General features: G+C 36.4%; 1 protein-coding gene across 2 annotated transcripts in view; it reads right to left on the minus strand.

Moving 5' to 3' along the window:
- The window catches only part of TTN (titin), a 281,341-nt gene that overhangs the window by 209,231 nt on the left and 59,076 nt on the right, over nucleotides 1-13,034 (minus strand). The window contains exons 43-44 of one of the 2 annotated variants that reach the window (XM_049712582.1): nucleotides 12,059-12,103; nucleotides 4,138-10,962 (exon numbers count right to left, since the gene is read on the minus strand). In XM_049712582.1, coding sequence (XP_049568539.1) covers nucleotides 4,415-10,962; nucleotides 12,059-12,103 — 6,593 coding nt within the window. In that variant the 3' untranslated portion in view covers nucleotides 4,138-4,414. Of the gene's footprint in view, nucleotides 1-4,137; nucleotides 10,963-12,058; nucleotides 12,104-13,034 lie in introns of those variants that run through there. The other variant, XM_049712583.1, reaches the window with a different exon arrangement.

The following is a 13,034-nucleotide window of genomic DNA, read 5'->3' on the forward strand; positions in this document are numbered from 1 at the left end:
ATTATGAATGATAGTGTAATAAACATTGGTGCAAAGCTGCTTGTTTTCTTTGAACCACGAAACAGTGGGTGCAGGCTCTCCAAGCACCGTGTACTCAAAGATGGCAGGGAGCCCCTGTGCACAGTGAATTGGTTTTAACTCCTTAAGGAAGTAAGGAGGACAAGGACCTTCGAGCTTTTCCAGAGATTTCTCTTCTGCTGATTCTGGTTCTTGGAGCCCCTCTCCTTTGGAATTTATTTTCAGATAGGCACTACATATTGTCTGTCCATATTCATTACTGGCAATACATGTATACTCTCCCTCATCCTCTAATTTGGTGAACAGAATGATCAAGCTGTGATCATTACCGTCAAAAACAAATTTGTAGTCAGCTGAAGGGGTTAACATTACTCCATTAAAGAACCACTGAATTTGAGGCTTGGGAATACCAGTGACAGTAACAGACAACTTAGCCACATCCCCTATGCTTATTTCAGCATTTGACACTTCTTTGATGAAAACTGGGACACTGCCTTCCTTTTTGGAATCGAATTTAGTTGAATGAACTGGAGGTTCAGACAAAAGTTCCAGTGTTTCATTTCTATTAGATAACTGAAGGCCAGAGCTAGAGGTTTGAGGTCCTTCTTCCTCAGCAGACATAAGAGAACTAGAAAACTCTGTATGGGGAAAAATGATTATTATTTTACTAAAACAAACAAAGAAGTCGTCAAAGAATTATGCACCAATTGATGGCCTTCTTCTGTTTTATTCCTGAAATCATTAGATTATCTTGAGATTAATTTATCAAAAGGCACATTTCTAAAATTTTAACCTTAGCTTATTATATTATATGATTATAAATACTGTACTGATGCAACTTTCAGTCCATTTCATTTGTGTTAGAGTTTATACATTTTAAAGATGTTCTTATGAGTTTTCCTTTGTGATACAGTCCCAATTCTAAAGTTTGAGAAACTGCTGGCTGGCTAAATATTGCTAATCAAATAATTCAGGATCCAAATGTTTTTCTTTAAAACACAACTTTTAAATAAAAATTCCACTAAATATTAATTAATTAAAAAAGAATTCAGGATCATTTAAATAAATTTCTAAAAAGATCCAGAATTGTTATTTACATTTAGAATTTTCTTGAGTTTAAGAGTGATCTTCATTGTCAAATTGAAGACTGTTTATTTTCAAACTAAAACATCTATGTTCTAGTTACTGCTTATAACTGTTTTCAGTTACTAGAAATGCAAGCCTTCCTTTGCCTGTGTAAATTGCCCTATTACTTCAACAAAGCAGAAATGAGAGAAAACTCCAACATTAAAAATTTAATTATAGTTTATTGCATGAGAAATACCTACACAGTATTATTGAACAGGAAAACAAACAGTGAATAACAGATACTCTTTAAACAGTATCATGGACAGGATGAAAGACGTAATTTGATAACAAGGAATTAGCTTTTCATTAAATTTTTAGGTAAATAGAACAGCTCTGGTTAATAATAGTTTTATTACCTTACCTAGAGCAGTTTTACTATTGTATTAGTTTACTTGCATCACGTGGAATAGTCTTATGCTTTAATTCAAATGTATTAGCAGTAAAAGGCAGGACTCCAGTATCTGTTGGCTTATATAAATATACTGGTAAAACTTACCTATAGCATGTAGAATACAAACTCAGTTATTATTATTTCAGTTAGTAAGCTGTAAAAACATTGATTAATTTCACATACTAATGGTGACCACTTAACATTTAATCTATAATGTATCACTCATGTCAGCTTTCCCTTTTCACTTGAACTCCCAAAATATCTGTAAAGGGAGTGAATGTCAGTATAGCGAAAATACCCCTACTCACTAATGTGTTGAAATATTTTCAATTGTTTTTCCTTTCTTCTAAACATGGTATATTAACTATATGAAAGATACCAGATGAAATTCAAGAGTCCTGAAACATGAAAGGTGTAGTTTAAAATACATGTAGTAATAGCAGCTAATAATTGTTTAAACTCTACTATGCATAAAACAATGAATTCTTTATCCAGCATCAGAGAAATTCACATTTCAGGCTTTTAAGTTATATGCTGTTGAGTCAGAAAATAAAAAATTCCATTTAATTATCTACAACAATTAATAAGTAAGCCAAGGGTGGGCAAGGCTTATTTTTCTTTATTCAGTCACTTTTATTCTGAATATTCTCAAGTGCAATGAATTTAAGACTAACAGAATTCTAATGAGCAAAATCAAATAAAGCCCACCTTTTTATAAGCATAAAAGTATAGTTTTCAGCCCTTACTGCCAATCCAATATGGCATTAAAACTTTTTTTTCTTTTGTTTCTTTTTTTTAAGAACAGGTTTGGACTATTGTTATCCTGTATAATGTTTGGGTAAAGTGTGCTTATCATGTTTGTCATGACCTGAATTTCTAATTTATTTAAACATCCATTATGTGACTCAGAGTAGAATAAATCCTTAAGTCCCTAAACTATAGAATTAGTTTTATTTCAGGGATTTATGATGTGATATATGATATATATATATTATATATTATATTATATAATATATATAATATAATATATAATAATATATAATAATATATATTATGATGTGGTATATAGATATATATCATATCTATAATTATGATCACAGATATTGTCTCCTCACTGGTTGAAACAGAAATGATTGTTTCACAATAGTGTATCTATCTTGATAAGTTATGGTGACTCAAAGAAAGCAAAGCGAATGTTCTTTGGGGGGTGGGGTGGGTGGGGTGTAAGCCTGACTGGTCTGTCTATATCCTACACATTCTCCCAGTTTCTTAATTTGAAAGGCTTTTAGGGAAGTCCCATTGTGGGAATAAAACATTTGACAGATGAAAGAAGCATAATAAACATGATTGGATATATGGATTCTCTTGAAAATTAAATTTAAATTAAATGATTAATGTTTTAGAATTAAAGTAAAATTAGTGTATTTAATATGATGATGTTATGTAAAAATTGCTCAATGCAGAGGAGAAAATAGCCATTAGATGACAGTGAGTAATTTATAGAGTTGGAGGAAGAGAAGTCTCACAATCAAATTACTATATTCTATTATTCCTCTTGTCATCTGTTGCAAAACTGAAATGTATTCCGAATTATATTAAGAAAAGTTACCACTGGGATGACACAGAATCATAGTTGAACAATCACCTCTGTGGTCTTTTGGTCTAACCCTTCGTTTTTAGGTAAGAAAAAACGAAGTTTCTTTATGTTTATTACAGCTTGTATGAGAAGATTTAGTTCACAGTGGCACATAGGTACGTTAAGGATTTTGTGAACTTACTATAATTATAATTTTGAAAAACAAAAACAGCCACTTTAGAAACATATATGTTTATACATCTTAAATTTGAATGCTTATTAATTTCTAGTTTTAAAAATAAAATCCAGAGAAAAGGACAGGAAAGCTAATTATCTTGTTATTTGTATATAATCTGAAATACAAATTACCATATTGCTTCAATACTAGAGATGTCCCACCATCTTTTTCTAATTTTAAAGATTCTGAAATTGTACTGCAGTTTAAAATTTATATATAAATGTAATATAGTAGTTTCTTGTCCCAACCCCAGTCCAGTATCAAATTAATGCTGCATTTTACAGTTAATGCTATCTCAGAAATTGAGAAAATGAGGTAGTTCCAAAAGTGGAAAGATATTTATTTGCATATTCTGCAAATGTCTAGGTGAACTCTACCCACCAAGAGATCACCATTGGTCCCTTCAAAAGCAGCAAGAGTTAAAACACTTAAGAAGAGGGATATTAATAATGAAAATATTTTTTAAAGAGCTGAAAATAAATATGAAGATTGCAAGGTAAAACAGATTATAGAGTTAGTTACCAATTGGGCAAAGCTAGTTTCTGTTGCTGCTTGGTTTGTTCTAAGTCTGAATAAATAAGCATGTATTTGGGTGCAAAAGAGTTATCGATTCCAAAATGACTTAGAGCAGAGAGATTTTACCTTACCAATTTGTCTGTGTGGTCATCTGATATGGTCTTCCATTTCACATTTTACTTGACATACACAGTTTATCTGCTAAAAGAGAATGCATTCTGCTGAAGGACTTTATGGAGTAGAAGGAGGGTAAAGTAGAAGTACCAACGATTAGGTAGCCAAGGAGATGTTTAATAGTGTTTGATGATTCACAGCAGAATTGACACAGGTGATAATTCCACAGTTTAGATAATAGAATATTTACATGTATTACAAACATGAGATTTCCACATAGAGAAACTGTTTTCCCTGGGGTTTTTCAATGTAATTTGTTCAAATAGAGTAGATGTATTTGGAGATTTATTAGAACTATATAATCTGGAAAGTGTGAAAGCATTCAAGTCCATTCTCATCATTATGGGGACACTAACACCTTGCATGAGGAGCTTTAAATTAGGGTGAGCACTGCACAGGCCTCAGCCATGCCCGATTTGTTTGTAGCTACACACCTGTACTCACCTTCGTCCTCCTTCACTAAGCTTGTTATGAACAGGTTGTGGAACCCTATGCCACTTTCCTCGGCACTGAACCTTGTTCCTTGCACCAATCTCCCATCTTTGTACCAGTAAACCGTGGGCCTCGGAGAGCCACGGACTAAACACTGGAAATAAGCTGCTGTCCCTAACGGTGCTGAACAGTCAGAAATACCTTTGATAAACCTGGGAGGCCCTTCCTCCACCTGAAATTCAAAAAAGCTGTCTGAATATTTGCTCCTTAAGACTAATTCTTCCTTCACACTGCTCAATGTCACTTTACTTTTCTTTGACAGCAGAGCCAACATTTCGGAATCTCCCATGGTGAGGAATCCCCGACAGATAGCCTCCCCTACATAATTCACAGCTCTGCACCGGTACGTTGCACTATCGGAAAGACAGACGTTGCGAATCTTAAGGGTGTGACTTCCCTTCTCCTCACTAATCACATATTTAGCGTCATCTGGCTCAATACACATATATTCTTTATACCATTTCACTTCAGGAGTTGGGATGCCTATGACTGAACATTTGAACACAGCGTCTGAGTTTTCTGGAATTCTAAAATCACAAATAGGCATTATAAAGCGAGGAGGCATTTCAAATACTTCTAAGTCAATTTTTAAATCTTTGTCTTCTTCCTCCCTTGAAGCCATACTTGGATCTGCTAAATTCAATGGGAGAACATCCAGACTCACAACCATGCTTTTATGATCAGGAGTAAATTCAGGAACTGTGACTATTTTCACTTGCTTCTCAAATTCTTTAACATCTTTTTCACTTAATTCAACTTCCAGGACAATTTCTTGAGGAGAAGGGGTTCTTGATGACCCAGTGTTTTCCAAATCGAACTCCATGACATGCTGATGTGTTACTGGAGGTGGAAGGGCCACTGCTCTCTCTTTTGGGGGCACAATGTCTACATGTGCAAAGCTCTTTGCTTCCCCTATGATGTTTACAGCATGGCACATGTACTCGCCTCCCTCTCCTTTTTGAATGTTAGCAATTTCCAAAGAACACACATTACCCACCCTTTCTATTTTGATTCTTTCATCTGGCTCTAGCAAAGATTTATTTCGATACCATTTCACACCAGGAACTGGAAGGCCCTCAACTTCAACAATGAAGCCCAAGGTTGTGTTTTCATAGATCTTCCTTTTGGTCAGAGGTTCAATAAAAGATGGAGGCATTTCATTGTCTTTTGGTTCAATGGCTTCATTGGGCGTGCCAAAGGAATCAGAACGCCATAATTCATAAGCTGAGCTTCTCTCTTCTGTAGGTGTGTGGAAATGTTCACTTGATGGACTGTCCTCCCTTTCTAGTTTTGATGGGCACCTTTTAAAGATTGCAGTGGGGTTTGGTCCTCCAGTAGGAACAGAATATCTTTCAACAGTTTCTCCTCCTAAAGGTCTAGAATATCTCTCTAGTGTCTCCCCTGAGGGCGTGGAATACCTCTCTAAGGTCTCTCCTGGAGGTGTGGAATATCTCTCCAGGGTGTCTCCCGGAGGTGTGGAGTATCTCTCCAGGGTCTCTCCTGGAGGTGTGGAATATCTCTCCAGGGTGTCTCCTGGAGGTGTGGAGTATCTCTCCAGGGTCTCTCCTGGAGGTGTGGAGTATCTCTCCAGGGTCTCTCCTGGAGGTGTGGAGTATCTCTCCAGGGTCTCTCCTGAGGGTGTGGAACACCTTTCTGCTAACTTGCCTTCGGAAGGTGTTGAGTACCTTTCAGTAGCTTCCTCTAAAGGTGTGGTCTTTTCAATAGTCTTACCTCCCAAATTTGTTGAGGATTTTTTAGCTGTGTCTACAGGAGTAAGATACAAATCAGGAGACTTTGGAGTTTCAAGATGTTCAACAGAGGATGGTGGGGTATAAAACTGATCTAGCTCAGAGAGTGCTTCACTGCTTGTACTTCCCACATCAATTGAAATATCAGATTCAGGAGAAAATGGGCGTCCCAGTGATTCCTGTTGTTGGTTGTAGTACTCATACACAGTGCTGAAAGTTACTTCTTCAACCTCCATTGATGTGACTGATTCACTGTGGACAAGATCTGCCTTGTGCTTGGTGTCTGCAGCCTCAGGAACTTCATGCTTTCCAGCAGCCAGTAAGTACTGTGTTAGGGAGGTCTCACATTCCATTACCTCCGTTGTATGTGCCTCATCCAACTTAGGAGGGTTTTCAGAAAAACAAGTTTCTATATTTTCTTTTTCAGTACTGGAGAAAGAAGTTTCATTCTGAACTTGGATTTCTTCATAACATTTTTCTTTTCCAGGAGCATCCATTTTCTCACTTATTTGATCATTTGGATTCCGTTGTTCCTCAGTCATTAAGAATGGAAAGTGCTGGCTCAGGGAAATTTTTCTGCGGCATGTGTCTGCTTCCTGAACCTCACTTATGTGGTCTCCCAAAATTCCAGCAGCATATCCCTGTGTCCCTCCATCTTGCTTTTGAAATGACTCCAACTCTGGTTCCAAAGAATGCTCCTCCTCCTCCTTTTTACAAACCTCTATAAGCTTTTCCTCACTTGCTTTTTTCACATGTGAAATGAAACTCCTATCCCCATTTTTCTCAGAAATATCAGTTTTTCCTACATCTGTGGACGAGGTTGAAAGTAGGGCACACGGTTCACCATGGATCTCTTCAGAAATAGTTTTAAGAGAAATATCAGTATTTAAAATTTCTAAATTTTGTTCCTGCTTATGTTTTTCCAAATAAGAGGCATTTTCATCACTACCACTTTTCTCCCTCACAGTCCTATCTAAAAACTCCTTACTGGAAGAAATCTCTGGATTGGTAAATATGTTACTTTGTGCACTTTGAGAGGTATTCTGTGTATCAGATTGTAATGTTTCAGTGCTAGGAACTTCCTCTTTATATGGTGTTTCCTGCTGTTGCCTAGTTTCTTGCTCTTGAAACTCCTTAGCTGGGTCTCCTAAATGAGAATACATTTGCTTCAGATCAAATACAATGCTCTCAGCCTCGGTTGTTTCAGAAGCAGGATGCTGGGTTTGAAAATAAGCTTCTTCTGATTGATCACTATCTAGTCTAACTTCCTGAAATTTTACATCCGCATTTTCTATTTGAGCATGAAATTGCTTTAGGTCAAATGTAATAGGTGCTTCAGGTTCAGCCCTTTCAGCAACTGCAGATTGATCTATAAGACCTACTTCCTTCTGTTGTTCCCTCTCTTGTACTTTAAGTACCTTATGAGTTTGAGAAGAAAGCAGCTTTAAATTCATTACAATGTTAGATGAATCTTGTTCAGTGTTTGGAGGCATTTCCTCTGCCTGATGCATATTTGTGTTTAGGTTACTTGATCTTGATTTTCTTTGCTTTAAGGGGAAGTCTTTGTCATCAAGCTTCTTTTGAGGAGGATTCACAAATGATTTCTTGGTAGGTCTTTTTTCTAGAACGCCTTTTTCTATATGTTGTAACTTTTCAAATGCAATGATTCTATGCCTCACCTTTTTTCCTGGGTAGTATCTCCCTTCCCCAAAGGGTTCTTCGTATACAATGATGGACGATTCTTTTGTATTGTAACCATCAGAAGTTCTCTCAGAGTGGATATTTGATAAATAGTCACTTTGGGCATATTCTTGCATGTTTTCCCTTTCTGGTCCACCAAGTTTCCCCAAATCATTTCTTACCTCTTTCCTAATTTTAACTTCACTGAAATCGTCAACAGATGGATAGACAGTCCCCTCTGCTTGGTGTAGCTTTGATTTTTCATTTACATGTTCCTCTTTCTCTTCATCCTGACATTGTATGAGTTCAGCTCGGAGAGGCTTGTTGATTGTTATGGATGTAGAAGTACCCTGCATAAATATGGGCAGTTTTTCTCTAGAAGATGTGCAAGAAACCTGGACTTTCTGGTCTATCTGTTCAATTGTCTCAAGGCTTTGAAAATATTCTCTTACAGAATATTCTTTTATATTGGATTGGGGAGTAAAAGGACCGGTTGGATAATCATGAAAGTGTGCCCTTACAGATTCTCCCTGAATGTGTTGATCTTTGGAATATTTGGCATAAATTCCACCCATATTTTCTAATTGACTATATTCCCTGTGAGTGACAGGTTCCACTGTTAGATCTGAAACACTCTCAACCATTCCTGAACTGTTTTCAGCAACACATTCATATTTTCCAGAATCTTGAGAATTAACATCATTAATATATAACCTGTGGCTACAATTAACTTCTTCAAACTGGAACTTCTTGTTCTGCTTTAAAAGGACTCCATTGTGGAACCATGTCACAGCTGGTTTAGGCTCACCAGACAGTGAACATTCAAGGACTATGGAATCCCCTTCTCTACAACTGGCATGCTTTGGCATTTCTTGTAACACTTCTGGCGGCTCATTAGTAATATCAGATGAAAATATAAATTTGTGCTTTGGTGACCGAGTAGCCTCATCTTGAGGTGTTGCTTTAGGTTCCAACTCCTCCAGTTGAAACAACTCTCTTGACTCTTTATCCTGTTCTGGGGTAGGAGTAGCTGCCGTTATCTGAATTTCTACAGGAAAGGAAAGAAGTTCTATGTCTGCAGAGGGAGGAACTGGTGGGTTAGCTTTTAACATATGGAGATTTGTTTGGCCTTCCTGTCTCAGAGATGGAGGAACGCCTTTTGCTTGGTCAAACACCAATGTCAGCTCCTCTTCTTCATCAGTGTAGTCATGCAACACTGGGACCCTATGTGCTTCGACATCATGCCTTTGTTTTGACTTCACTTTAAGTACACTGGTTGTTTTTACTGTTCCGTATTGGTTAAAGAGCACACAGGTAATGAAACCTTCATTTTGAGGATGGACAGAAGAAAAGGTTAACGTTGAATAGTTTTTGAAAGTCTGAGTGATAAAGCCTCGATTACATGGGATTGGTACATCATTGTTATACCATGTCACTATGGGTTGAGGATATCCTTGAAAATGACACACAAATTCACAGCTATCACCTTCATAAACTTCTTGAGGTTCAATTTCTTGAAGAAATGAAGGTGGGCAACGTTGTGGATGTTTCTGGAAAGAATTTTCGAAAAATCTTGTGGTTTTTTCTTCCTGTTCAGTTTTGAATTCATCGACTTTTGTGGAAGTGGAGTGTTGAAATTCTCTCAAATCATCTTTTCTTATTTGGTCAATATCTAATGCTTCACTTTCTTGAATATTTACAACTGCACCAAAAGATTCACTGGTGTATGGTATAGTAACTTGAGACACCTTTTCAGGGGTCTCATATATTTCCTCATTCTTACTTACATTTGTGATATCTTCAGATGACTCTACAATTTCCGTTTGGGTCATAAGTTTTTCAAGTTGTTCTCTTGCTTGGATATTCTCATTTACTAGAATCCTGCCATATAAATGGTCCCTTGATAGACTTTCTCTTAGGAATGCCTCTTGGCTCATTCTCATTTCAGTCTGGAGAATTTCCTCATCAACAGTAGTTTGAAAGCTTGTGGGAGGTTCTCCAGATTCTACATTTTGATCCATTAGATTAGGAAGGACCTGTGGATCTTGGACAATACCCTCAGTTGAATTATCTACCTTATCCCTATTGTCAGCTAGATCAGATACAGACCTGCTTTTTATTTCCTCTCGAGAGAACAGAACGTCTTTATCAGTGTCTTCACTTCTCAAACTTCTTGAACTTATTTCAGATGACATATCTAACAAAGATAATTTCTTTTTCTCCATTAACATTTTTCTAGCCTCCCGTAAATGCTGCAACTTCATTTTGGTCTCCTCATCCAGGAAACTTTCACCTACATTAAGCCATCCCCTTGTGTCAGATTTACTTTCTAAATATTCTTCATCATACATTAAATCTGTTTTCCTGCCAGGACTTACTGTCTTAAAGTGTATAGTTCGCATGATTCCCTGTTGTTCCGCGTCTTGTTTCTTGTTAAAGGGAGAGCCAGTAAACCTCAGGTCAACCTTTAGTGTATCTTCTCTCCTTTCAACTAAAGCCTCCATATTTCCATGTGTCTGTTCTGCCCTTTTCAGAAATTCTAAATATTTCTCATCTTGCCCTTTTTCAATAACAAGCAACGATGCAGTTGACTCAGCAGACCCTTCACTATTAATTGCTAATAATCTATAACTTCCAGTATCTCTGTCTTGGACCCTTTTAACCTCTAAGCTGGAAGAGTGATGATGTAAATCACTCTTTGTTTTTATAACCCGTCGAAGACCTGTTGGGATAGGTCGATTGTTATGAAACCAAGTCATTTCTGGAGTTGGACAGGCAATTAATCTACATGTAAAAACAACAGGTTCACCCTCGAAAACATATTTAAACATAAGCTTTTGGGTAAAACAAGGCTTGAAATATTTGGGCCAGGAGCTTGTAGATGATATTCTACTTGCATATCTTTTAGCAGCCATGGAGCTGTGATCTATGTCTTCAGAATCTGAGAAGGCAACACGGGTATCTCTTTCTGAATGTTCAGATGCTTCCTCAGAGAACAATTCTGAAAAAAAGTTCAATTATAAAGCATTTTACTATTTTCCACAGTATTTGAAAAAGTTGAAAATAAATGAAATTGCAAAATAGGAAATGAAATAAAGTGCATGCTACAGATTCTCACAAATCCATAAAAAATTTCACTCACCATATTTGTTCGAATAAACGCAACACCATGCTCTGTTTAAAAGATTCTGACACGAAAATCGTTCGTTGTCTGGTCTTTTCTTCAAACTGCTGAAATTTCTTCTTGAACAAGCAAAAATGAATTTCAAAATAACATGTTCCTGTGCGTATTTGTTTTGAGAGCAGGAAAACTGTCCTTTTGATGGCTAAGAGGAAAATCTTACCTGACTTGCAGAGAGTGGAATAAACGCCCTTTCTGATCCTTTTGATTATAGATTAAATTATTGTATTTTTGGAGAATTAACTATTTAAGATATATATACGAGAACTATAACCATAAATGATTAGCTAAAATAAAATAAAATAAAATGAGAAGGCGTTTATTCGAACTAATACAGCCATAAAGTCACGATGTTATGCAAAGAAAAGCAGGCAATAAGGATCACATAAGGCAGCTATCTGCAAGCCAGTGTAAGAGACATATCAATGTTAAAATGATGTATGTGCATGAAGTGTAAACCAGAATGGGAATGTAACATTTTCACACACCCTAAATAAAAAAGCGTCTCAATGATAATTCATTCATGATGTTGCATTCTGAGAATGACAGCTAGGTTATTGTCTCTTGTTCAATTTAATTCACAGTGATTTTGAAAACAAACTTCTAGTTCATGATTTCATGCATTAAGATGACAACCTTTTCTAATACACGCTTTTGAAAATGGCTGCAAACATGAAGTTGATTATGGTTGATAAATTTTAAATATAAGATTTTAAATTACCATAAAACAAATTACTGTGAAATGCATGTAACTATCAGCATACTAAACCAGGCATGCAACACAGTAATATATACTGTAAGAGATATATTTGTACATCTATGTCATTTTTCTCAATACTACTAACAGAAGGCAGCTCAAGGATTCTATTAATCCTTCAGAATGTCTACTTAAATCTCATATTCAATATAACCATACCTTTCATCTCCATCTCAATCTGCTCATGCAACATTGATTCAGGAGCTAGAATGCAAAAACAAGAGATTTTCATGATTAATTCCATGTACTTTCTGCCTCAATTCATGATTCATACAATTACAATTTTCTCTTTACTATAATAGAAAACTACGTCCCCCAAATGCACCCCCCAAAATCCATGCCAAACAGATCAATGAGCTGATAAAGTACATGACAATGATGAAAGATTTTAAAACATTTTTATTTTAGGTTCTCTATGAAATTTCCACTTTTACTTCCACAATTCCCCATGCCTTTTACATGCACTGAGAAAAGCAATCCACAAACAAAAGGAATATTTCTTTTTTAATGTCTTGTTGACTGACTACTTGCTAGGAGATGAAATCACATTTAGAAGGAACATGCATTTTCTAACTTGCCACTTTTAACTGAGGGCCATTCTCAGATTTCCCTGCAGAATTGAGTTTTCTGCTAGTAAACACTCCTTTGATTTGAACCACCTTTAAAACTTCACGCAAAGTCCAATTATATGTTAAAGAGCAGAACAAAGAGTCCTCAACTCAAAATTACTTTTATTACATAAGGAAAAGTCACAGCCTTTAGACACAATCGTCTCTGGGTGGCTTCAGAGAAAGCAGGTGCTCAGGTAACACTCTCATTCTCCCGTCTGTGTGACACAAGTCAGTGTGCTTGCCGCCCTGGCTTCTCAGTTCCTTGTGGTCTTTGGCATGAAGTTACTGACAAACTTGATGTTTTCTTTGACGATGCTCTCTTTACTTCACGGGTTGTTTTAATTTGGGACTCTTTGAGTGTTTTAATACTTTTAGTGTCTGAACCAAGGGTAATTTTGGTAAGTGGTCTGGTTTGCAATTCTTTTGCTAGGTAAGAATAAAGTTTGGAAAAGGAATAAATTAGTTGTGTTTGTAAGAGTAAAGCACACGTGGAATTTAGAGATGATGGAATGTCATTAGGATGA

The sequence above is a fragment of the Orcinus orca genome, chromosome 7 (assembly GCF_937001465.1).
Source record: "Orcinus orca chromosome 7, mOrcOrc1.1, whole genome shotgun sequence".
NCBI lineage: Eukaryota > Metazoa > Chordata > Mammalia > Artiodactyla > Delphinidae > Orcinus > Orcinus orca.